The sequence below is a fragment of the Lontra canadensis genome, unplaced genomic scaffold, assembly GCF_010015895.1.
Source record: "Lontra canadensis isolate GAN:19392208 unplaced genomic scaffold, GSC_riverotter_1.0 scaffold92, whole genome shotgun sequence".
Lineage (NCBI taxonomy): Eukaryota > Metazoa > Chordata > Mammalia > Carnivora > Mustelidae > Lontra > Lontra canadensis.
The window spans coordinates 4,294,241-4,320,386 of record NW_022631086.1 but is presented as its reverse complement, the minus strand read 5'-3'; the positions used below and the strand labels follow the sequence as shown (position 1 = coordinate 4,320,386).

The window sequence follows — 26,146 nt, the reverse complement described above, 5'->3', positions numbered from 1 at the left end:
ACAAACAATCCTAAAATTTGTATGGAACCAGAAGAGACCCCGAATTGCCAAGGAAATGTTGAAAAACAAAACTGGGGGCATCACGTGACCTGATTTCGAGCTTTACTACAAAGCTGTGATCACCAAGACGGCATGGTACTGGCACAAAAACAGACACATAGACCAGTGGAACAGAGTAGAGAGCCCAGATATGGACCCTCAACTTTATGGTCAAATAATCTTCGACAAAGCAGGAAAAAATATACAGTGGAGAAAAGACAGTCTCTTCAATAAATGGTGCTGGGAAAATCAGACAGCTATGTGTAGAAGAATGAAACTCGACCATTCTCTTACACTGTACACAAAGATAAACTCGAAACGGATAAAAGACCTCAACGTGAGGCAGGAATCCATCAGAATCCTAGAGGAGAACACAGGCAGTAACCGCTTCGACATTGGCCACAGCAACTTCTTTCAAGACATGTCCCCAAAGGCAAAGGAAACAAAAGCGAAAACGAACTTTTGGGACTTCATCAAGATCAAAAGTTTTTTATCCCCCAGAATCCACTCTTAGGAATGCCACCTTCACTTCACATTAAGAGACTCCTATGAACCACCCTTTCACTTAATATGATACTTGAAGGAACAAGTGCTATTCCCAAGAACGGCACTAGGCTGCCCGGTCTTAAAAATCTTGGTATTCCTCGGAATGCCTGGGTGGCTCGGTCAGTTAAGCGTCAGACTCTTCACTGGGCTCAGCTCATGACCACAGGATCATGGGATCCAGCCCCACACTGGGCTCTGCGCTCAGTGCAGAATCTGCTTGACCCTCTCCTTCTCCCTCTGCCTCTCCCCGCGGCTTGTGCTCTCACGCTCTAACAAATAAATAAATCTTTAAAAAAAAAAACAACTTAAATATTCCTCAGGGCCCCTGCTTTTTGTTAAGATTTTTTTTTTGAGAGAGAGAGAGAGACAGATGCACCAAAGAGGGTGGGGAGTGGCAGAGGGAAAGGGAGAAGCAGACTCCCCACTGAGCAGGGAGCTGGAAATGGGGCTTGATCCCAGGACCCCGGGATCATGACCTGAGCCAGAGGCAGACGCTTAACCAACTAAGCCACCCAAGCACCCCAAGGTGTCTTTCCTCAAGGGATGTTTCAATCTAGTACGTAAATTATGCTAAGTCCACAGGAATACTGCAAGGCAATAAATCTTAACTTCCTTATCAGATTTACAGGCAAAATGTCTCAGAGTTCAAAAGATGCAGAGTCCAAGATTTCCTCAAGGTGACATGGAGGCAGCCGTACGTCTCACAGACTATAATCCCAAAGTCTGAAAATTGAGTTTATAAGTTCTGTGCAGACTTCTGTTCCCAGGGATCCAAACAAATTATAAAAGGTCTATTTATAGTCACTTGACACATAACCTGAATCTTCTCCTTCTCCTTCCTCACTGAACACACACTGGCCTACCGGAGATCAAAGAACACCCACATGGGGCTACAGGCTCGCTGGCCGGTGCATGCATGATGACTGGCATTTTTGGGTCATACGTATTAAGCTTATGAAACCTAGGCTCCTTATCAACATTTTTCAGCCTTTTCTCCTTGACTGTTTTGGGGACATAATAATGACATAATTCAGCAGACATCCAAATAATTCTGCTAATACCACCGTGCAAAGATGCCTCAACTTCACAGAAGTGTCATGTGGTCACTCATCAACCAAAACATTAAAGTCAGAATTAACTCACAAATGGCAATTTCAGAGTAATTAGCGTTGGGAAGGTAAATGTAGAAAAGCTGAGAATAGCAAGCTTAGAAGCCTCTGAGGACGTCCCTGGAAATTCCAGATTCTATAGGAAGACTGCTGGGAGATTTGGGAGGAAGAGGGATTCTGTACACTGTGCCACGTGGGAGTGCGTCTGCCCACTTTCCAGGGGCAGCTGGCCAGGGATCTGCACAAAAGACACAAACTAATTTTGTGAACAATTTCATATGTCTCTTTGCAAACGAATTCTTCCAGAGCAATTAGCAAGTAATAAAATTGAATAATTTGAATTTGGTCATGGCTTCCCATAACATGTTAAAGATGTTAATGAAAAAGGGAGAGGGAAGGAAAGAAGGATTTATATGGGGACACCTGGGTGGCTCAGTCGTCTTGAGTTAGGTCAGGGCTGATCTCAGGGTCATGAGATCGAGCCCCACATCAGGCTCTGCTCTGGGAATGGAACCTGCTTGGGATTCTCTCTGCCTCTGCCTCTCCCCCAGCCTGAGTGCACATGCATGCTCTCCTTCTCTCTTTCTCTCAAAAAAAAAAGGGGGGGGTTCATATGGGAACAATTTATAATTAGATAATCAGAGTTGAGAACTGGAGAATCAGAAATAAATGTATAAGATGCAACAAATCATAACTCAATTGACTGAAATGAAAGGAATTAATTTGTTGCACTATTTCAAACATCATCCTTTTCTCATAAAGATGTTTTTGCCCGTATACTGGAAGTGAAAACCTTTCAAGTAGGCAAGTTGTCATTCAAATCTCCTTCCCTTCCCTTTATGTTGTTAATTTTTTTTTAAGATTTTATTTATCTGCCAGAGAGCGAGCGAGCGAGCACAAGCAGGCAGAGTGGCAGGCAAAGGCAGAGGGAAGCAGGCTCCCTGATGACGTAGGACTCGATCCCAGGACCCCGGGATCATCACCTGAGCCAAAGGCAGCAGCTTAACCCACTGAGCCACCAAGGTGCCCCTTTACATTGTTCATTTTGATGAGTTTTGTGGATTATGTATGGGCTTTCAGTATAAGTAATTTTGAAGCCATTTTGGAAGCAGGTGGAATATTCACTATAAACACAGAGGCTTAACACAAGGTCTTCTAAAGTCAACTCCTGGTCTTCCCCCAAAACTACTCCATCGACAGCTTCCCCATCTCAGTTGATGGCAATTCCTTCCTAACAGTCGCTCAAAGCCAAACCTCAGAGTCATCCTTGCCGGCTCTCCTTCCTTGACACCCCATGCCCGATCTCTGAGCAAGCTCTGTGGGCTGTACACCCCCCCACCCCAGGTACCACAGAAGGCAAAGGCACCATCATGCCCCACTTATCACTGCAGAAGCCTCAATGCACCCTCGGCCTCCTACAGCCTCTTCTCAGCAGTTGGTGATCCTTTGAAAACCGCAGTCAGATCACGTCACTTCTCTGCTCCAAAACACGGGACGGTGCCTCATTTTCCGCAGACCTCGAACTGCCTTATCAAGTCCTCCCTGATGCTCATGTGTCCTCCTGGGCCTCACCTCCCATTGTTCCCCAGCCCCTCGCTCTTCCCCAGGCACGCTGGGCTCTTTGCTGATCCTGAAACGCGCCACTTACATCCCCATCTCAGGTCTTACCCACAGTGCTGCTGCCCTAGTTACAAATGCCACCTGCACCCGGCTCTACTCCTGGTCCCTCCTCCCCAGATGCACTGTCTTCCGTCACGCTTACCACCTGCTGGTACACTATATAATTTCCTTATTATGTTTATTGCTTAAATGGATTTCCATGCACTGAAATGTAAGGCCCATGTGTTCAGGGAGTTTTAACCTGTCGTGTTCACTGCTCTATCTCCAGCACTTCTAAAAACAGTGCCTCGTACAGAACAGGCAGCCACTAAATATTTGTTTAATGAATAAATTAAAGAGAAAGAGAGAGATCCCCTAGACTCTCTGCTTGGCCTCAGGCTCTCTTCATGGGTAAGGAGTACTCACCGTGGGGGCTGGGGGAGAGGGCAGGTAAGAACATGGCATGTCTCACGTCATAGACAACTTTAGTGGTTCAGTTCAGGATTAAGAATTAAAATTAAGCTTCATAGTTCATTTGCCAACTTCATGGAAAAAAGAATTCTCAAAGTCAAATTTCTTTAAAGCACCATAAATTCAGCCTCCTGAACAAAGCTGGGATTCCCTTCTTGGCCACAAGCTGTACCTTTTATATTTGAAACAAACCACATTTTAGATACAAGGTAAGCATTAGCATCTTTTTGAAAAATAAAGTTAATATTGGAAACACAAGACCCTGGAGGTTTTTTTTTAAATTCTTTTTAGAAGCTTAATCTTGCCATTCCCATATCCTTGATTCATTTGTGCCTACATTTGAGCAAATCTTTTTTTTTTTTTTTTTTTTTAGCAAATCTTTATTGAGTGGCCCCACTGATATGTTTGGTGACTTACTCGTGATAAAGCAAAAAGAGACCCTGTGCTGAGGAAGGACAGTTGCCCTGCCCAACCGCAGGGCTCTGGTGAGAGCTCAGGGATGCGCCTCCACCACAGCACCCCCCCCCCATCCCAGCCTGGCCCACAACTGTGTCACTTCTCAAGGGGCAGATCAGCAGCTTCAGGTCTCCGCCCACTCTCCCGAGGCTCCTCGCCACCTAGCTTCCCCACCTGACACACAAGACCCTTTGTGACCTGGCCCTTGCTCACCAGTCCAGCCTTATCTTCTCCATCTCCCCCGTTTGCGCCTTACCTTCCAAAAACCCTGGATTACTCCCACACATCTCCCCTCAGCAAGACCCTGACCCCCCACCCTCCACAACTTCTTTGTGCCCAGAAGACACTCTGCTTCCTTCAGGGTTAAACCAAGTAAGACTGTCCCTCAGAGGTGGCCCTGAGAATGTGGAACACACATTCTTGCTGACCCTATACCATCACGGCTCTTCTTGGAGCGTGGTCTGTCGACTTCAGGGGCCACTGGGACCCTCTCAAATGGCCTACAAGTTCAAAAGTATTTTCAATAATAATGCTAGATGTCATCGGCCATTTTCGCTCTGGGGACACCTGCAGTGGCAGTGCAAGGCAGTCATGGGTAGATCTGCTCGTGATGTAGTGCACATCAGAGCAGCGGCACCGACCGTCCTAGTCACTGCTGACTCCATCACCGCACAGTGCCACCGAGAACATGCTGGCATTCATTAACAACGTCCTCGGTGAAGCAGTGAAAACGGCTGACTCTACTAGAACTCAGCCCTTGTGAACATGTTTGAGAAGGATCCATACAGCTCTTATGCAATGGTTGTTGCAAGAAAACGCACTTACACCATTATATTGCAAACTAAGCTAACTTCTTTTTTTTCCCCCCCACAAAACAATTTTTACTCAAAAAAAAAATTGACAAAATATTTTCTTTAAAATGGACAAGGTGTGGGGTACTTGGGTGGCTCAGTTGGTAAAGCATGCAACTCTTGATCTCAGGGTCATGAGTTCAAGTCCCACAGTGGGCGCAGAGCCTACTTAAATTTTTTTTAATGAAAACATAAAATGAATGAAGTGAGCCTGTCACTTCCAAGGAAAAAGATGTACAGTATTGTAGATATAATTCAAACTTTCTGGCAAAAATTCAAATCCTGGAAAATGTCTGTCTACCATTGTGAGCTTCATAGTTTCCCAACACATCAAGACTTTTCCACATGAAACTGGTGAGGATATCAATGAGTGTGATTTTAATGTTGCATAATGAAACACCCATATTTGAAAGATTGGCGTAACCCAGTAACCTAATATTTTCCAAATAACCACTGCACATTACAAAATCACGTGACTAAAAGATCCATTCAAAGTGTACGACAGGTCAATGGACTTTAATCGGAGCAAGTAGGAAGGTCTACAAACAGTGTTTCAGACCCACATGCAACTCACCTTGAAGGAACTACCACTTGTTGAGTTTTGGTGTAATAGTAAAGAAGAATATCCACAATTATTTGAAAGATCATTAAAATACTCCTCCCTTTGCCAACTATATTATCTGTGTGAGGATGAATTTTTTTCAAATCACTTTCACAAAAACAAGCATTTGCAATAGGCTGAATACAGATGTTGACATAAAACCCAGCTGTCTTCTACTAAGACACACATTGAAGAGATTACAAAAATGTAAAACAATGCTATTCTCACTGATTTTTTTTTTTTTTTGGTTTGGAGAACTAGTTCATTAAAAATCTGCTTACTGTGTTAACATGAAACGGATTCATCATTTTTATATTAAAATAAATTTTAATAAATATTTTTTAAATTTTTTGGTTTAATTTTTTTTAAGATTTTATTTACTTACTGTACCCCTGAAGCAAATAATACTTTATGTTAATTAAAAAAAAGATTTTATTTATTTTAGAGAGAGAGTATGTGTGTGTAAGTGGGGAGAGGGGCTGGGAGAGAGGGAGAGCAACTCTGCACCAAGCACAGACCCCAACACGGGGCTCCATCTCACAACCCCAAGATCATTACCTGAGCCGAAACGAAGAGCTGGATACCCAATGACCTGGGCGGGCCATCCAGGGGCCTCTCAGGTTAAATTTCTAATACAGTAAACCTTGACAGATATAACCCACATAACAAAAGCCCTTTGGGGTCCCTGATAATATTTCACAGTAAAGGACCTAGAGACCCACAAGTTTAGAACTGTGGGACTAGAGCTGTTATGATGGCAGATTAGGATTGTTGTTGGCTAGTCACACTTCCGCCCCACCTCCTCTGTAGCAGCCTGAAGGTGGGGCTATGTTTTTTTTTTTAATTCTATTTTATTTTTTTTCAGTGTTCCAAAATTCGTTGTTTATGCACCATACCCAGTGCTCCACGCAATATGTGCCCTCCTTAATACCCACCACCAGGCTCACCCAACCCCCCACCTCCCTCCCGTCCAAAACCCTCAGTTTGTTTCTCGGAGTCCACAGTCTCTCACGGTTTATCTCCCCCTCCAATTTCCCCCAACTCACTTCTCCATCTCCCCATGTTCTCCGTGTTATTCCTTATGCTCACAGAGAGAGTCAATGGTCATATGGTTTCACTTACTTGGGGCTATGGTTCTTTATTTCTGCACCTCAGCCATCAAACACAGTGCTTGACACATAAACACAAATTTATTATCTTACACTTCTGGAGGTCAGAAGACTGAAATGGGTCCACCTGGGCCATGGTCCCTCTGGAGGCTCCAGGGGAGAATCTGTTCCCACGTCTCTGCAACTTCTAGAAGCTGCCCCCATTACCTCACTCACAAGCCCGCGTCACTCCAATCTCCTTACGTCCCTACAGCTCTGATTCGGACTCTCCAGCCTCTGTTTTACAGTGGGCCCACCGGATAATCCAGGAGAATCTCTCCATCTCAAGGTCCTTGATCCAATGACATCACTGAAGTTCCTTCTGCCACCTAACTTCTTTTGCCATATTCACAGCTTCTGGGGATTAGCATGTGGACATTATTGGCTATGGTATGGCATTATCTGCCTACCATAGCCATGGACAAAAACAATTCAATAAAACAGAGCAGAAAAATGCCCTACCATTTTCACCAACATTTAAGAGTTTCCAGACTGGAATGAGAAAGAAACTAAGAACAATGATTACCTCTGGGTGAGAAAGTGGGTGGCTAAGTACAGAGTGGGAGAAATTCATCTATTTTATTCAGTTAAATGCTTATGTGGTTTTTGCCATGTGCCACTATCTAGTTCTTCCCAAATTATTAGCTCATTAATCCCATAAAAACCCTAGACTAGTTTATGGCTGCGAAAACCAAGCACAAACAGATTAAGAGGCGTGCCCAACCAACGTCCCACAGCTAGTCCAAACCTGGAGCAAGACTAACCCCAAGTTACATGAGCAGTAGCCATGTTCTCAACCACTTCCCTGCACAGCTTTCACTGTTGAACCCTTCGCACCACTGGGATGTCACACCAGGCATGTGTATTACCAATCCAAATAATGAAAGACACAGTCACAACATAGCTGTCTCTAGAAGGGAAAGCTCAAGAAGAGATATCCCCACCTGGTCCTTCCTGATGGTCTCAATTCCTTCACAAGGAAGGAGAAAGTCTGCAGTAAAATTCATTTCTAAGCCCTTTACAAAAAACAAACATGGAAATGCAGACAAGCACCATTCAGTAATCAGTACTCATGACAGCCGCAGAAGAGTCAGAGGTTTATTTTCTTTCAGGTAAAAGTCTATAAAGCTTTCCCTTTCAACCACAACTAACAGTTCTAGGCGGCTCACTCAGCCAGCACGGGAGACAAGATTTGACCCAGTCCTCCAAACTCTCAAAGAGCTAGTAAAAGGGATACCGCCCACGGAAATTTCATATGGTGTTCTTCAAAGAAATTCTGTAGATTTTTACCTGAAAGATAAATTTCCATTTACTATTGGGAGAGAGAATACAGGACTGGTTTTTAACTCAAAATGCGGGCCAACTTTATCCACCAGTTTCCCCCTCAGTTCCAACAATGCCTCATCCTCCTTGCTATGGGGCACCCCCTACCACAAGCCAGCAGGGTAGCCCCCTAATGACCACTGTGAGGACCACACCCTTCCTGGCCATGGCTTCACATGTGGAGGAGCACTTTGGTTTTACAGAACACCTTTAGTAATTCATTTATTCCTTCCTCCCCAAGGGGGGAAAAAAACACATTTATTTGAGTATTTCTTTTGCAAGGTCTTCTGGTCATTAAAAACAACAACCAAAGACCTGGGTGGCTCATTTGGTTAAGCATCTGCCTTTGGCTCAGGTCATGATCCCAGAGTCCTGGGATGAGCCCCCCATGGGGTGGGGTGGGGGGGGATGGTCCCTGCTCAGCGAAGTCTGCTCCTCCCTCTGCCTCTGCCCCCCACACTCATGTGCACGCTCTCTCTCTCTCACTCTAATAAGTAAATAAAATCTTTTAAAAAAAGAAAATAAGTGACCAACAAATCCTCTGCATTTTGCACAAGGCAGGAGAGTAATGCAATACTCACCAGTTTTTCAGGGTTTTGTTTTGTTTTTTGTTTTCATTTTTTTAGATACAGGCCAGGACATGTTACAGATTCCTGCAAATATGGGTTTTCTACAATCTGGCCCCAACAGGCTTTCCAATTTTATTTCCCATTCACACACTAGCCTGGTGAGCTCTATGTGCTGTATGTGAAATGCCCTCCAGACCCCACACTACACACACCCCCACAGGTAACTGTGGTGCTCAAGGCAAATGCTAATCACCTTTCCCCCATTTCTCACATCTCTCTTTTGGAACTTTTGCTCAAAATAAACAGAAAAATCAGTGGGAATTCTACCTCTGAGCTGAACTTCTTCTTTTTTTTTTTTTTTTTAAAGATTTTATTTATTTATTTGACAGACAGAGATCACAAGTAGGCAGAAAGACAGGCAGAGAGAGAGGGGGAAGCAGGCTCCCCGCCGAGCAGAGAGCCCGATGTGGGGCTCGATCCCAGAACCCTGGGATCATGACCTGAGCCGAAGGCAGAGGCTTTAACCTGCTGAGCCACCCAGGTGCCCCTGAGCTGAACTTCTTCTAACTCTCTTTATTGAAAAGGATTTTTTAATAGTGAATTATTATTTATAAGCATTTTACTTTTCCCACTCAACAAAAGCTTCTTGAGGATAGAAAATAACATCTAATTCATCTTTATGTATCTGCAACATTAAGCAGAACGTTATTGCTCGTCTGTTAAATAAACAAGTGAATAAATGAAGGGTGAAGAATGAAAAAAGGGGACAAAATGTCCCAACAACACCAAGCTAGGGAAGAGAGTCTGTATCCAAGGTCTGTAACTCCCTGCTCAGCTCGAGAAAACCACACACTCACGTGAATGGAAGTGATGAAATGGACAAGGACCTTCAACACCATTATTCACAATGAAGATTCTAAGACCAACATTCTGTGTCCTGGTAAAGCAGTCTATTTCTCACTCATATTTTCTTTTAATTTTCTTAAAATTTTAAAAAAGATTTATTTATTAGACAGAGAGCACAAGCAGGGGAAGCAGCAGGCAGAGGGTGAGGGAGAAGCTGGCTCCCCGCTGAGCGGGGAGCCCGATGCAGGGCTCGATCCCGGGACCCTGAGATCATGACCTGAGCTAAACGCAGACGCTTAACCAACTAAGCCACCCAGGTGCCCTTCTTCAAAATTTTTTAATGCACCAGTCATCCTTAGGAACTCCTACACTGTTACATCTGGGCATCTGGGGCGTCCGCAGGCCAGCCGCCGTAGCAGCGATCACACACACCAACAGCACTCCCTGAGCTAAATGCTGGTCGTCATCCTACACCAGGCTGTGGAAGCCAAAATGCCCTTGTCCTCACCAACAGGAAATCAGTGGGTTTGCCACATCAGAGCCCGCTATGCAATTCCACCCCCGCGCCCCCCGCCCCTGATGACAAGCTGTATAAGGGACACGTACAATTCCCAGGAGCAATTCCTTCCAAAGAGCAAATCTGCATCTAAGTGGCTTCTGGTAGCTTCGGGACCTACACTCCTCATACATCAATTCAGAATGAGAATGATTCAGCACCGGGTGGGGAATTAAAAAAAGAATCTCAGGCTGCAATTACCTTCCTCATCGGGTGAGCACTGCTGGGCTGATGCCGTCTGAGTGGGGGCTGGAACCTAAGTCCCGTCTCTTCTGTCTGTGGAGTGCACCCCGACTCACCCAGCACAGTGTTAATCGCTATTTACAGACGGAGACGACGTTACTGTTACAACAAGCTCCACGCTGACAGAAAGATTTTGTTCAGAAACTCTAGGCCCAACAGGACGCTCTCAAAAATCCGCTGGAATTTCTCAAAAGATGGCATACCCCAGGAAAAGGGATTTTCTATCTAAACTGCAAAAAAAAAAAAAAAAAAAAAAAAAAAAGGCAGGAAGAGGAATACAGGACCATCAGGGGCCTGGCACACCCAAGCCCTCCCCTGGTGGCCTTGGTGGCTTGAAACCAACACCAGCCTCTTTGGGGGATTCCAGCTGCACCCTTACCCTCTCTGTAATAAGGCTTTACAGATGGGATTCCCACGCCCATCAAATACAGCCTACACATGTCTCTGCTCTTTCTGCAGTGGATAACCCGAACAGAAAGCCAGACCCTTAGAGGCAAGAATCAAATGGGTCACTCATGTCCAAGGAAACCCAGGAACTTAACACATCAGTTCTAGATGTGCTCCCCTCTGCTCCGCTCTTCACGGAGGCCACAGGAAGCCCATGACTGCTTGGTGTACTTGATTTGCTGAATGGGCCTGTGTCTCCGGAGGGCGGGCTGCGGCACAAATAAGCTGAGCTCACCGGTCAGCTGGCTGCATTCTGAGCCACTCAGGACAGTGGCGGTGGTCTGGGGCGCGTAATCCCCCACCGGCAGAGGAACAAACACGCAAACACAACAGCTATCACTCACTGAGAAACTTGACACAGATGATCTCATGTAATCCTCAAACCCTTGGCACGCAAGGGTTCAAGAAAGAGGAGGTCCCACCTCTCAGGGTCAGACTAATGCCCCTCCCCATCCAGGCCCCCAGAGAGAGCCGGGTTAACAATGGAGCCTGCACTACCCCACACCTCCTGCAGGAGGCTCTCTGATGCACATTTTCCCAAGCTCAGCGGGAGAGTCTTCAATGGTTCTCAAAAACCATTTCCCCAACCAGGGTGCGTATCAATGAGTCTCAAATGCCAGTAGCATGCTTCTTTTCTAGAAAAGCAAAGATGCTGAAGAGCAAGCTACCATCCTTGCCCGGGCTCCTTGGAACCTGCTACTCGTGCCAGCACTTTTTTCGGTCAGATACGTAAATAAGAAGGGTGTTTTGTTTTGCTCTAACCTGAGCAAAAGACTAAAGTTAACAAATACAAATGTCTGGATACCTGACCAAAACCACAAGTAGACCAAAAGCCCTAAGCCCAATGCAGCTTATCCCAGAGCCTCACACATTTTAAGCACGAAATACGGGATCAGTAAACCTTCATCACAGTCAGTCAAGATGTGCCCAAAACTACCCTGCAGCTTCCTCCTTTACTGTCTCATATTCTTACGTTTCTGTTTAAACAAAATGAAACAAAACACAGGCCTTCCCTTCCAGACCACCAGCTGTTTGTTTTTTAACAGACAGAGGACTGGCTTCTCCGGAAAACAAAATGGGAAAACCGTCCTTCTTTCCAAGTCCTGGGCTGGGGCTGCTTCTGGTAATGCAGAGGGAAACATGAAATTGAGGGGAAGGCAGACTCTGAGTATAACTCAAAGTTGAATGAAAACTTGTTTATCAAAGTCATTTCTCTCCTTTGTGTAATTTTTAACCTTCTTAGCAAGAAAATGGGACTACCGTTTTCTGATTCATTGCCAAAGTAAAGCAAGGTAATTTTTCATACGACATTAAGCTGCAGAGGAGAGGGAAGAGGAGAATCCCGTTTTCAGAACGCCCAATGCATAAGGAGCTGGGCCAGACACACACAGATGTGGACTCCCTCGTAGGGATCTATTTGGGTGAGGGGCGAAACCATATCTTCCAGATGAGAAATCAAGGCTCAATGTCTTCATATGGGCTCCCCCATAAGCAGAGTCCATGCCGAGGACGTGAGTTTACAAGTTTATTTGGAAGGTGATCCCAAGAGGTCCAAGGGAGGGCACAGGGAAGGTGAGACCAAGAAGGGAGGAAGCCCATAAAAGGCATGAAAAGTTGCTACATACACGCGGGGCTCAGTTTTACCAGAACCCCTTGCTGAATCATGGTACACACCACAGAACTGTCCCCGCAGTGGGTAAGGAAGCTCGGAGCCCCCACCAGCGCCCATCGTTCCCCAGCTGAGGGCTGCCCTGAGGTTGCACCCGTGCAAGCCCAGCCAGGACCCGAATTCAGGTTGGACTCACCGGCCTGCGTGCCGGCCACCTCACCTCATGTGCCACCTCATGCCACCTTCCTTCTCCTTTCACCCACGCAAGGCCCCTGGGCACAGTCTCGATACTGTGCACAAATGAGGGATTCACTCCTTTTATCTTTTCTGCCCTGGCCCCTTATTTCCTTTTCCCCCAACCTTAAAGACACATAGACGTCCTGCTGAGATGCTCACTCATAGGCGCTTTCTTCCTTCACAAGCACCACTTCAAAAAGAAAACGAATTCTGTATTTGCAAAGTGGTGGGGAAGCCGCCCGTTGTGGCCATTCCGTTTTCCACAGAAGCACGTCACTAAGGAACAGTGAGGCAGGAAGAGAGCAGAACTGCAGGCAGAAGGGTGGCAGGGAGCTCCTGGGGAGGGCAGTTCAGTCCCACCAGACTGGGGGGGGCTCGCCAGGAAACCAGGGAGGGGTCGAGGGTCTCTCCTGGGTGCAGCAGGGCCCTGACGGGCGGGGGCGGGGAGGGGGGGCAGCCGTGCATGCACCTGTGGGACCAGCTGCAGGAAAGCACTGGCAGCTGACGAGCTAAGCCGTCTGTATCCACAGCAGCAGCTCTGCATAAGTTATAAAGGTTTCCACCATAAGGATGGCTCCCTGAGGTGAGTGATAGAATGGCTATCTTTTTTTATTTTTTAAGATTTTATTTACTTATTTGAAAGAAAGAGAGGGAGCATGAGAGAGACACAGAGACAGAGAGCATGCATGAGCAAGGAGGAGGGGAAAAGGGAGAAGGAGAAGCAGATTCCCTGCTCAGCAAGGAGCCCGATGCGGAACTGGATCCCAGGACCCTGAGATCAGGACCTGAGCTGAAGGCAGATGCTTAACCCACTGAGCCACCCAGGTGCCCCACAGAATGGCAATCTGACCCAGGGTCTCTTTGAATTATTTCTGTGCAAAACAAACAAATGAAAAGGGGTAAACGGGCTTAGCTCACCTGCTTCATCCTTACTATTAAAAAAAAAAAAAGGTAAATTTGCCACTTTGGCTGCTTTCTATAGAAATTCATTCCTGCGGTACCAAAAGTGTTATAGACTCTGCAGTAATCTCTTATTACGACAAAATACATAGAGATATAATGGGCAATGAATGTATCCCTCATGAATAATGAATCCAATGAATGGACACACGCATGTATTACGTGGAATGCTCAGGCCTGTACCAGAGCCCAGGGTGAGTGAGTGATGGCCCTAATATAACCAAGTAATTCATTAATTCCATCACGAGTTCTGCTTTACGATATCTGCTTTTATATGCCAATAGTCAATTTAATGGCATTTTAAATTGGAGTGAAGCCCCAAGAGAGGAAAGCACTATACACCTTATTGAACCACAAATCTAACATCTGATTTTTTAATTCCAAAAATGACCTAATAAACTCATTTTATAATGCAATCTGTCCGAACAACTCCTCTTTTTGTGTGTTTCATTCATTTCTAGTAAGCACGCAGAGATTTCAATTGGAAATCCATTATCGCCGCAATTAAGTATAAAAGTTCCTTTGCGTGGGGGCTGCCTAGATGGCTCAGCCCGCTGAGCATCCAACTCTTGGTTTCGGCTCAGGTCATGATCACAGGGTAGTGAGCTAGAGTCCTGCATCAGGCTCTGCGCTCAAGTGCAGAAGTCTGCTTGAGATTCTCTCCTTGCCCTCTGTCCCTCCCTCTGCTCGAGTTGGCTAAATTAATTAATTAATATCTAAATCTTAAAGAAAACTTTCCTCTGTGTCCACATAACATAAAGACCCTACGCTCTGTCTCGTGGGGGCTTGACCACCTTCTTCCAGGGATACAGAGGAAACCTACAGGTTTGCAGCAGTAGTGGGAGCCTCTGATTTACTTGCCAGCAGCATATGGACTATGCAATAATTAATAAGCTCAGAAATCCAGACATTCAGATTATTTTCTCATGTGGAAATTTTACCTCTAGAAAAATAAGTTGGCATACAACTTTTCCTTTTTCTTTTTTTTTTTTTTTTTTTTTTTGCTGTTGAAGATTTTACTTATTTATTTGTCAGGGAGAGAGGGAGAGAGCACAAGCAGGGGTAAGGGCAGAGGCAGAGGGAGAAGCAGGCTCCCCGCTGAGCAAGGAGCCCTATGCAGGACTCGATCCCAGGGCCCTGAGATCATGACCTGAGCTGAAGCCAGCCACCTTAACCAAAGGAGCCACCCAGGTGTCCCACAACTTTTCATTTTTAAGCCTTGCCAAAATTTTAAAATTTATGAACTACATGAAAAGCTTGCAGTTTATGGAAAAAGTAGCCACTTAACAAAAGAGGTAAAGAATTATGAGACTGAGGAGCGCCTTGGTGGGGCTGTTGGTTAAGCACCTGCCTTCGGCTCAGGTCATGATCACGGGGTCCTGGAATGGACTCTTGCATCGGGCACCCCCTGCTCTGCAGGGAGCCTGCCTCTCCCTCTGCCTGCCACTCCCTCTGCTTATGCTCTCTCTCTCTGTCAAGTAAATAACAAATAAATAGAGTCTTAAAAAAAAAATTATAAGACTGATGCGCTACCTATTGCGCCAACGAGGCACCTACGGAAGAGGTAAAGAACAAAACTGTACCCAATCTTCTAAGAACCCAAAAGGTTGCTGCAAAATGGTTTTTTTGCTTTAGATTCAACTGAATGAAAAATCAAACTTTGTCACTTACGTTGGCCTTCATCTACCTTCAATCACAAAGCAATTACAATACAAAATTATCCTGGATGAGTTTTGTGTTTTTTTTTTTGAAAGATTCTTTGATTTTAAAGAATATTCTCTTGGGCAGACATTTATTTTCTATTTCCGTGGAAGTGTTATAATTTTGATTACGTCTACTTGGTTGGCATCTGTGTTCTAATAAATGAGAAAGCATTCCTTGAACAGCGTAAATAATCTAAGTTTGCAAGCAAAATTACAGACTGAAACTATCAGCTGTCGACACCAGCAGTGAAGAAGGAAGAAAGAACACAGCCTTACCACTGGTTGTATTCTTTTTAAAGTTGTCCAGGAACTCCTCCAGGAGCTGGGACTGGTTCGGAGGGGGCAGCAGATGCTTCTGGTCCCTTGAGAACAGGTCACTGTCTGACCAGGACGAGCACAAGGTGCCTTTTGTCTCCGGCGGCCGGGCAATCAGAGTGAGCCCGACGCTCTGCTCGGAAAACAAGGCCTCCATCTGCTTCAGGTCAAGATCAGACACAGCTTCCCCATTTAAGGTCATGATTTCATTGCCCTTTCTCAACCCTGAGAACAAGGAAGAGGAAACAAAAGGAAGAGAAGGGAGATGACTGAGGGGAGTTATTTTAACGTGAAGGTGAAGGACGGGAGGAACTCAAACCACAGATTCACAGGGACCATCTCACGGCTGTCTTCGAAGAAAGGCCAAAACGCACGGAGTGGGAGGCCGCTGACAACACATGACAGGTCTCTCAAAGCCAGGATTAAAAGGGACAGTTTGGGGGTTTTGTATTTTGTTTTGTTTTAAGTAAGCTTTCTGCCTAACGTGGGGCTTAAACTCATGACAAGAGTCCTGTGCTCTATGGACTGAGCCAGCCCGGTGTCCCCAGAAGGAACAGTGAGTTCCTGTGAGTGCGTGGCTCAGAGACAGTTGAGGGTCCCCCTCTTGACTTCAGCTCAGGTCGCATCCCAGGGTCTTGAGCCAAGGGCCCCTCCCCCTGCTCGTGCATGTTCCCTCTAAAGTAAATCAATAAATCTTAAAAAAAGGGGGGGGGATACCATTTGACCCTCATTCAAATTCATTGTTCGTCTATTTACCTGATGTTAAATGCCATGAAAAACATTTACCCGTATCTGTCTGGCTTTCTGCTTCCTTTCCCTGTCTGTCTGCACACCGCCTGTGTGTATACATGCTCTCCTTCAAAACACCACCCCCCGCAAATTCTCTCTCTCCACATGTATATGTAGACATATATGCATATATAAAAATATATGCGCATGTGCATTTTCAATTAAACTATCAAGTGTACTTTTTTCTAACTCTAGGAGAAACCATTCCCTGACAAAACTGTAACAAGAGACTTTCCCCAGGCATCCCACGGTGTTGAACTGAAAGAGCACAGAGACTGTGCCGCACAGACCTTCTCCATATGCCAAGCCGTCAGGGAGAACGTCGCTTATCAGTATGCGGCTGAGATGCTGATGCTCGTCCACCTGCGCTGTCACGGCAAACCCTGCGAGTGGCAGTAAGACAAGAGAACAGGTCTAAATTCCGCACGCTGGTTAATCTCTCCAACTCCATCAGCAGCACCCCCTACCCCTCCCACCCCACCCCTCCCACCCCTACCCCCCCCTCCGCCGCCGAGCATCTTTTCTCCTAAGTATGCAGTGTCAGGGAAGTCACGTTACAGGCATTGAGAAAGCACAGCTCTCCGGCAGGGGCAGAGAAACAGGAACGTGTCAGATCTAAAGGATCAAGGAGGGCATGACCTTGTTGGAGAGCAGAGATGCTGCACCCACGTCTCCGGCAGCATTATCTACAGCAACCGAAAGGTGGAAGCAACCTGACCGTCTCTGGACAGATGGACGGATAAACACAAAGCAGTACGCTTTGTGTACACACAAGGGAACTCCTAAAAAGGAAAGATCCAACACGTGCTATCACACGGACAAACCCTGAGGACGTAATGCTCGGTGACAGAAGCCAGTCACAAAAGAACAAATACTGTATGATTCCACTTGTCTCAGAGACTGACAGCCGTCGAATCCATAGAGGCAGAAAGCAGAATGGTGGTTGGCGAGGGGTGGGAGGAGGAACTGGGAGTGACCATTTACAAGCTACAGAATTCCAGTTTTGCAACATGGAAATAGTTCTGAACATGGACCCTGTTCACGGCTGCACGGCAAAGGAATGTATTTAATGTCACTGAGCTGTCATTTTTAACCGTTCTTAATGGTTACCATGGTAAACTCTGTTACGGCTGTTCTACCACAATTTAAATTTTTTTTGAAATTTTTTTTAGAAGTTGAAACCAAAAAGTACTATACTACTGAGATAAATTAAATTGGGTTCGATACAAAGTAATTTGTTACAAAACAACTCTGTGTGGGGTTAGGCATTTTAAGTAGGCGGAAAACCACTTGGATGTCTACCGTAGCGCCCTAAAGATGACAACACGCAAAACCGAGGTGAGGCAGGGCTGCCCCTAAACGTCACCTGGGTGTGCCCTCCCCTCTGATTCCACAGTTGGGAGCACTTGTTCCCCTGCCTGGGTTCCGTAATAGTGGGAGTTCTTTGACAGTAAGAACAATGTGTCCCCCTCATCCTTTTGCTCTGTGCCTCAGGCAGACTGTGATCACCACAAAGCATCTTTGCAAGTATCTCCCTTCAGTCCTTCAGGCATTTCAATACAAAGAAGATTCCCAAAGACCCACCGAGGAAAGTAGAGTGAAGGTCAACAGAATACAGACAAAATGCTAAGAAGACTTCAGAGGGAAAACCAACATAACACTGGGTCAAAATAGACTAAATTAAGGGATCCTGGGTGGGTCAGTGGGTTAAGGCCTCTGCCTTCGCCTCAGGTCATTGTCCTGGAGTCCTGGGATCTGCTCAGCAGGGAGCCTGCTTTCTTCTTCCTCCTCTCTCTCTGCCTGCCTCTCTGCCTACTTATGATCTCTGTCAAATAAATAAATAAAATCTTAAAAAAAAAAAGACTAAATTAAAAAACAAAGAACTTGTCAATTATATCAATTTTTAAAAAAAGACACAAAGAACAAATCTCAAGAAAACTAACATATTACAATAACTGGAATTTGATCAGCTGGATTCATTTTAAAGGGAAAAAATTACATCAATGTATTCAACAAGATAATAGTCTTTTATGGGGCTATGTATTGATCATTGTCTAATTACTGAGTTCCCATAGTCAAAGACAGAATAAAATATTAAAATGAACTGTAGGACATAAGCTCAGTCCAAAAGGAGCTCAAAGCCAAGTTTAAAGACAAACAAATGGAAATGCAAAAATCAAGTATTGCAAAGTGATTTGGATAATATTGACCCTTAATTTTTAAACTGAAGGTAAAGCAATCAGATAAGCCCTCTTTAAGAAAGTTAGACCTTTAGTTAGTTCCTGGAGGCCAGGTGGATTTCCACAGAGAGGAGGGAACGCAGCAGGGGAAGCCTTGAACAGCGCCATTCCTGGTGGGTAAAAAGCTGAGAGCAAAGACACGGAGGAGAATCGGGACTTACTGAGCTCAGGAAAGTAAATTCATTGTATGACTCTCACAACCATACTTTCAAACTCACCAATTTTTATACTTATTCCTTTTATTTACTTTGGCATTTCCCCCTCATATTAATAAGTATCTTTTGAGCCTAATATAAATACATAGACATGGAGGAAAGGAGAGAAAGTTCAGAAACTACTGTCATGGTTGACACTGAACATGTAAATGTAAAGAAAAAAATATTAGGTCCAAAGATACTGGAGCAAACTAGACATGGACAGACAACGCGGCTCTCCGACTGGGCTCCGGTGCTCACCAAAGTCAGACACACTTCCGGTCTTCGTGAGCTGCACGTCGTAAACATTCAGCGGGAAGATTTCTATTTCGTCATAAACCTATAAAAGGAAAAACAACAAAATCAAAACATTTAATGTCATGATATCTTGGAAATTTTTTTAAAGATTTTTTTATTTTTTTGAGAGAAAAGTTATTTATGAGATAGAGAGAGAGAGAGAGGCAGGGAGAGAGCGTGCACGAGTTGGGAGGAGCAGATGGAGAGGGAGAGGCAGACGGCTTGCTGAGCGCTGAGCCAGACACGGGGCTCAATCCCAGGACCCTGAAATCATGACCTGAGCAGAAACCAAGAGTCAGACGCTTAACAGACTGAACCACCCAGGCACCCCTTTGGAAATTTATTTTAATGATATCCAAACCGGATGCCAAATTAACACAGAATTCCTCCCTCCCTTACAAATTATATACTTATTATTATCATTATTTTTTTAAGTAGGCTCCACACCCAGCATGGAGCTCAACGTGGGGCTTGAACCACAGCCCTGAGATCAAGACCGGAGCCAAGATCGAGTTGGACACTTAACCAACTGAGCCCCCCAGGCCCCCCCCCCGCCCCCGACAAATTACAGACTTAAAATCAAGAGGCCATGGATGTGGCTCAAATCACTTGCCTGTTCTTGCATGAATTCATACAGCGCAGGGACACAGTACTCCATGTTTTCATCCACTAATTTTCGGAGTTGCAGGCCATAGTGGCTGGGTTCCAGCTGCCTCATCTGTAAAGAAAAGATAGCTATTTAGATTTTCAACGTTCTTTCTAAATTCATCATTGTCCATTAAAAATCAAAGTGGAAATTTCTGAAGGAAATACTATATATGGTGAGTAGAGTTTAAACCCGTATCTGAGAGCTAAAATTTAAATGTGCAAAATAAAAATAAATAAATAAAAAGAAAGACGGGGGACAAATAATTATTTTTAATTAGGTTTTCTCTAAATGACGCTGCTTATCACTAAAAGCAAGAGATGTATTTTTAAGAACTTATGGGAGTATATTATCTGATAGACTAGATCTTACCATCTCCGCAAATACTGTCATTTTATACGCTGGTTTTACCTAAGTTGTCTCTCATTAATGAGGAAGAGAAATTGTGTGAAATGGGAACACTCTCCTATTCTACAGACTTCAGAATTAGGAATTTCCTACCCCAGAAATGTTTCAAAAGGAAAATGTCGACACACACACTCATTCATTCATAGTAAGTGGGTGTAACTGACACACTCCGATTTCTGGCATCCTCTATCACTTATAAGACTTATGAACCTCATAACTCGTGCTGTTGGTAGAAAACAATACTGTTGGTTGTCTGAATAAAAACATTACATAACGGAGTAAAAGGACATGAGATTCGTAAGAATGGAAGCTGCATGTATAAATGTCTGGTATCTTAAGGCTTAATTCAAAGTGGGAATATTAAAAGAAAAAAGTAAAGATTATTCATATCTATTAAGTATACATAGTAAAGAGTTACCAAGTCTACACGCCTCTTCTCACCATTCCAGGTGTTTGATGGCATTTTTCTCTGAAAACTTAAAAAGCGGTCAGCTCTACTGCGCCACCTGGTGGATGAAAAACCTCTGCTCTGACGTTCAGTCTATGACCTCAGCAAGCTCTCTTGAAGACTTAGCATAAACGTTCTTTTCAGAAACAAAACCCAGTTTGAATAAAGAGTAAAACACCACTAACAATCCCCGTGAAGCAACTGTGAATAGTATCATTACTCGTTTAATCTAGAGAAACCCGATAAAACTGCTCAGGAGTAAACCAAACTACTTCGAAGTTTCCACCACTTTGTTAACAGAGCCCTGTCTCTAAGGAACTTAAACAACAAGGCTTCAGAATTATTCTAGCTATAAAGGTCTACAAAGAATTTCAGTAAAACAGCTCAGGTTCTTTATGAAGGTGAGGGGCCATAATCTAACAACTCCATTTTCTAAAAGATGGAGAAGAATGCTAATTAAAGTAATACATAGGGGCGCCTGGGTGGCTCAGTGGGTTAAAGCCTCTGCCTTCAGCTCAGGTCATGATCCCAGGGTCCTGGGATCGAGCCCCGCATCGGGCTCTCTGCTCAGTGGGGAGCCTGCTTCCCTTCCTCTCTCTCTGCCTACTTGTATTCTGTCTGTCAAATAAATAAAATGTTTAAAAAAAATAAAAAATAAAGTAATATATATATATATATATGTCCATTAATAAGCATGTTGATTAATAGATGTTCATTTTTTCCCTAGTACAGAAAGTGAGGTCTTAAAAACCACACAGATTTACAAGGCACAGGGAGGCAACATTAATGATTCTTTCTACTGAGACCTATTTCCACAGCAAAATACATTACCTTGCATGCAAGAGTCAAAATATCTTCTACTCTATGTTCTGGCTTGATCATTACAGTAACCCCTTGATTATCCTGAAAATGAACGTAGGTCTGGACCTCCCATGTGTTGTCTCGGGGAACACCATCGGCTGCTGAACCGTATATATGCAGAAGCTCATCCACCTGTTTTCAGACACCACAAGAAAATACAGACAGATTTGATACACAAAGCACAGACACTGGGAAGAAAATGTCCCCTTGACTCATGGCGTATTTTATAGCAAGCCCTTCCGCATTCCTTGCATCTGGCTTCCCACAACGCTCAGGGGCAGACAACCTAGTGTCTCCTCATCCATTTAGCCCACACGAAACTGAAACCCTCCAGGGAGGCTGACAGGAAGGCAACGGAGTTCTGGTCCGGTGTTCTGGCCACGTGCCATTTGTGGCCTAGACCAAGTTTGAACCCCACACAGTGCTCGGTTTCGACTCTCCCTGCTCCAGAACTGCTGGTTGACAAGCGCCCTGTGAAATCTGCATTCCTGATCACCATGAACTTGAACATGGGCTCATTTACGGCCACTGATGCCCGTGGCATCCTAACCCGAACCGTGCTGCATCTGAGCAACGCGGTTCTCTTATTTCTACTTGGTTCATAAAATCAGTCTCTAATCCTAGGAACAGTTTTTTTTTTCCTTTCTGTCAGCTATTTCATATCTAGACACTCTTAAAAATCACCCCCAAACATACCACCTTTAAAAGGAAGCTTTTCCCAAAGATGTTTAATTCCCTGGACCCCACTATCATAGTAATTCAATGATCTCATCCTAGCATGAACTTCCATGATTTATAAATATAAATAGTTAATATGTATTAAGCAACTCAGAAATGTTATCCTCTGGTTAGACTCTTGCATTGGTCTGGTGGCAAAAGACAGACAGACCCAGGGATGGGTGCTCGAGTTACACACTCTGCTATTTAATCAGCAGGACAGGACATTCACTTTGCTGAGCCTTGTCTCCTACTCTGTAAAAGGAGATATTAGTAATATAATTACTTAAGTTTATTAGTTAATAGAGATTTTGCCAGCAAAAAAATACAGATGTAAAAATACCTTACACACTAGAAAATGGTACTTTCAATACTATCACATTATTCTATCCTACTTATCATAAAGTTATCATCAATGGATTTTACTTTAAATTCCATGCATTAAAGAAAGACCCCACAAAGCAAAAAATCCTCCTATGCTGTATTTAAAAACTAGAATAGAGGGGCACCTGAGTGGCTCAGTCAGTTAAGCATCTGCCTTGGGCTCAGGTCATGATTCTAGGGCCTGGGACCAAGACCCAGGTTGTGCTCCCTGCTCAGCTATCTCTAAACTCTTAAAAGAAAAAAAAAAAAAAAAAAAAGAACTAGAATATATATTGAAGATTTCAAAAGAACAGGCTCAGGAAAAGCAAGAGAAGAACCCGTTTTTCTGTGCTGTCTTTTTAAAAATGCGGTGCTCATCTTTAAAGGGATGTTTCTGGATCTGTCATGGGTCTGTCACTTTCTGCGCATTTTCCTGGAAGATGATCATAGCCCAGAATGAATATCAACCTCATGTGCCAAACCAAAAGAAAGAAAAGGAATGGACACCTGGAGCGGAGAAGCAGGGAGCCAGCATGAACCCACTCTCTCCCGAAGGACCCTATCTCATACAGATCACTCTTCTCTGATTCAACCTCCAGGTACTTTTCCTCTGGGGAATTATTTCAACCAGGTGCATCAGCAAACAAGCAGGTACTGCCATAGAAGTACAGAGTCCACCCCCCCCCCCCCCCCACACACACCGCTGTCCCCAACCAGGCTTGCTCAGCATCGAACTAAAACCCCAGCAGAGGTCACTGTGGAGAAAGAAACCACATAGGAAGCCGGCCGAGAAGTCAACGAGTGGGTTACTCCTGCAAAGCAATTTAATCACGCACTTTCAGAGCAGACCAGGAAAAACGTGACTGAAGATGGAAGGTGAGAGAAGGACAGGAGAAACACAAGCTCACAACTATCTTTCCCTTTCCTCCTGCTCCCATCCTTTACTCTCCATCATAGAGAGATAGACTTACATGGGGCCAGATGGAAGAGCTCCCCACCCCCCGCCCGCCCCAGGTAGGCTCCACACCCATTCTAGGGCTTGAACTCGCCACCCTGAGATGAAGAGAGGAACACCCTCCTGGCAGCCAGCCGGGCTGTCAGGTGCCCCTGGATGGAATAAGCTTTCCGCAGGTTGTCAGTTCACTGACTACTAACAACTCGTTATGCATTGTCCTTACCCCATAGGTAATAAGTGAGAAAAATGGGGCTCAGAAAACTCTAGAAATTTGCCCAAGCACACAGAGTGAGCCGTGATGGTGGTACTATGGGAATTTGAGCCCTAAAAACCTGGCTTCGGCCTATGCTCACCACCACTGCACTACAGAAATATCAACCGGCCAGTTACCTCCCCACAAAATGGATACAACCTGACTTTCTCGAATCTTTTCTGTTACTCTACAGCACACACCAAGTGCCAGTGGAACAAAATGGCTCACCTGACATCCCCCAGAAAGCAGCAGCTCTCTCATTTCAATTTCCCTTGCCTGCTCTACCTTCCTCACAGCTCCAATGCTAAAACCATATGCATCCTTCAACCTTAATTCCATTGCTACCCTCTCCCTCTCTAATGAAGTCTCTCCTGCTCTGTTCCCTCTTACCCCAAATTCGCTCAGTTGCATGAGGCTACTGTCCTCTACCCCTGATGTAGGACTTGACGAAGTCCAGCTTACGGGACAGTTTTTAGGTGCTCTCACACACACACACACCCCTGCTCCCTCCCTGGGGCTAAGACAAAGGACAGCAGAAGCTCTTTTCTGGCTCCGAGTCTTCTTCGGACCTTGATACAATGCATTTTGCACCCGGAACATATCAGCCCAGGGGCGTGGAATTGGATGCAACCAAAAATTCAGTCATACACACGCCTGAAAGGTAAAAGCTGCCCTATCCATACAGTGACAAATTCTTAACCTTCCCTAAGTTTTAAGAAGAGAAATTAATAGATTCTTGAAGGAGTAAGAAGTTCTAGACAAGAGAAAAGGATACAGACAAATGCCAAAGGACAGAATATCCATATTCTACTCAATATAACAAGGCTTTGGCTGCTCTGTGGAATCATTTCCTGAGCCTACACTGTTGACGCAAGATCGAGGATGGGAGAGAAGACGCCTATCAAAGTCAAGGCTGTGGAAGACTCAGAGCCTCTCCAGAGATCCTGCAGTGAAAATGTACACGGAAGCTTTTCCTGTGCCTTAACACATCATCTCAATCGTCCGCAATTAAAGAAAGGGAAAACCAGGTTATTCTAAGGAGACATCAAGAATTTGGAAAGGACTAATTAATTAGAACAAGAAAAAGAGAAGGCTGTACGTTTATAGATCGCCTAGGTGGTTGTAAGCTTTGCCCACTTGGCACAAAAACTAGGCTGATCCCCTCAAGGGTCAATGCTGTCCCTGCTGAGAATACACATGTGCGGCTTTATTCTCAATGAGCCAGATTTAAAAGCCATTCTTTTCCATCGGAGGAAAAGAGAAACTTGAAAACAAGCAAACAAACTAAGCCATCTGGAAAGCTTTTTCCAGCCCGCCCTTTTCTGAGGTGTTTCCTTCATCTTTTTACCCCTTACCCAGGAGCCAGCGGCTAGCCACACTCCCAAGGCTATGCAAACCCAACCTGCCTCCCACTCCACCTCTCCCCAAACCCCCCTCCCCCTCCCGCTAAAAACTCATTTCCAGGGGCACCTGGGTGGCTCAGTCTGTTAAACATCTGCCTTCGGCTTGGGTCATGATCTTAGGGTCCTGAGATGGAGCCTCAAGTGGGGCTCCCTGCTTAGTGGGGAGCCTGCTTCTCCCTCTTCCTCTACCCCTCCCCCACTGGTGTGCTTGCTTGTTCACTTCCTCTCTCAAACAAATAAAATCTTTTTAAAAAATTGATAAAAGAACAAACAAATCAAAAAAACAAAACAAAACAAAAAAACCTGGTTTCCAATTAGCCTGCTCAAGGTTCCCAGTTTTTGGAGAAAACACAGATAACAGCAAAAACATAACAGATCATCTGGTCAAATCCCAGTCTCGCCAGGGTTGGTTATCTGATGTCTCTGGGCTTCCGTTCCTTCACCTTTAAAGGGGGCTCAACCCCACAGCTCCACAGGGCGGTTAGGAGCCCTGACTGGGAGGAATGGCATCCGAAGGCATTACCCTATAAGGGGCCCTGACAATGTCAAAGAACTCGGTGAAGTTCAGCCTGGACTGCAGAATTAAGCCCCGAAATTCAACAACAGCCAGTATAAAGAGCTGTGGGAGAATGGTCCTTGTCTCAAAACCCTGAGGAGCTACGGGTGCTGGGGTCACCGCGTGGTCGGCCGTGACTGGCCATCCGCACGAACCAGGGGCCTGGCACCCACACCTGGCCCAGGCGTGCCCTCCTCGTGGGCCACTTTTACAGAGGCATCAATGATCACACTATTCCATCAATGGTCGTGTCACTCACGCTCAGTGTGCCTGAAGGAGAGAAAACTGAAACTCCGCACTTTCTCACAGCAGATGCTTCTGGATCAAATGGCTTCTAATTACTACTTGATCACTGAAGGGAAGTGAGGAGCAAAATCACAATCTGGCT

General features: G+C 45.0%; 1 protein-coding gene across 2 annotated transcripts in view; it reads right to left on the bottom strand.

Moving 5' to 3' along the window:
* The window catches only part of TIAM2 (TIAM Rac1 associated GEF 2), a 110,999-nt gene that overhangs the window by 50,638 nt on the left and 34,215 nt on the right, over positions 1–26,146 (bottom strand). Inside the window, exons 9-13 of one of the 2 annotated variants that reach the window (XM_032836408.1) lie at positions 21,482–21,643; positions 19,762–19,866; positions 19,113–19,191; positions 16,708–16,800; positions 15,590–15,853 (exon numbers count right to left, since the gene is read on the bottom strand). In XM_032836408.1, the coding sequence (XP_032692299.1) occupies positions 15,590–15,853; positions 16,708–16,800; positions 19,113–19,191; positions 19,762–19,866; positions 21,482–21,643 (703 nt within the window). The remainder of the gene's footprint in view (positions 1–15,589; positions 15,854–16,707; positions 16,801–19,112; positions 19,192–19,761; positions 19,867–21,481; positions 21,644–26,146) is intronic. The other variant, XM_032836409.1, reaches the window with a different exon arrangement.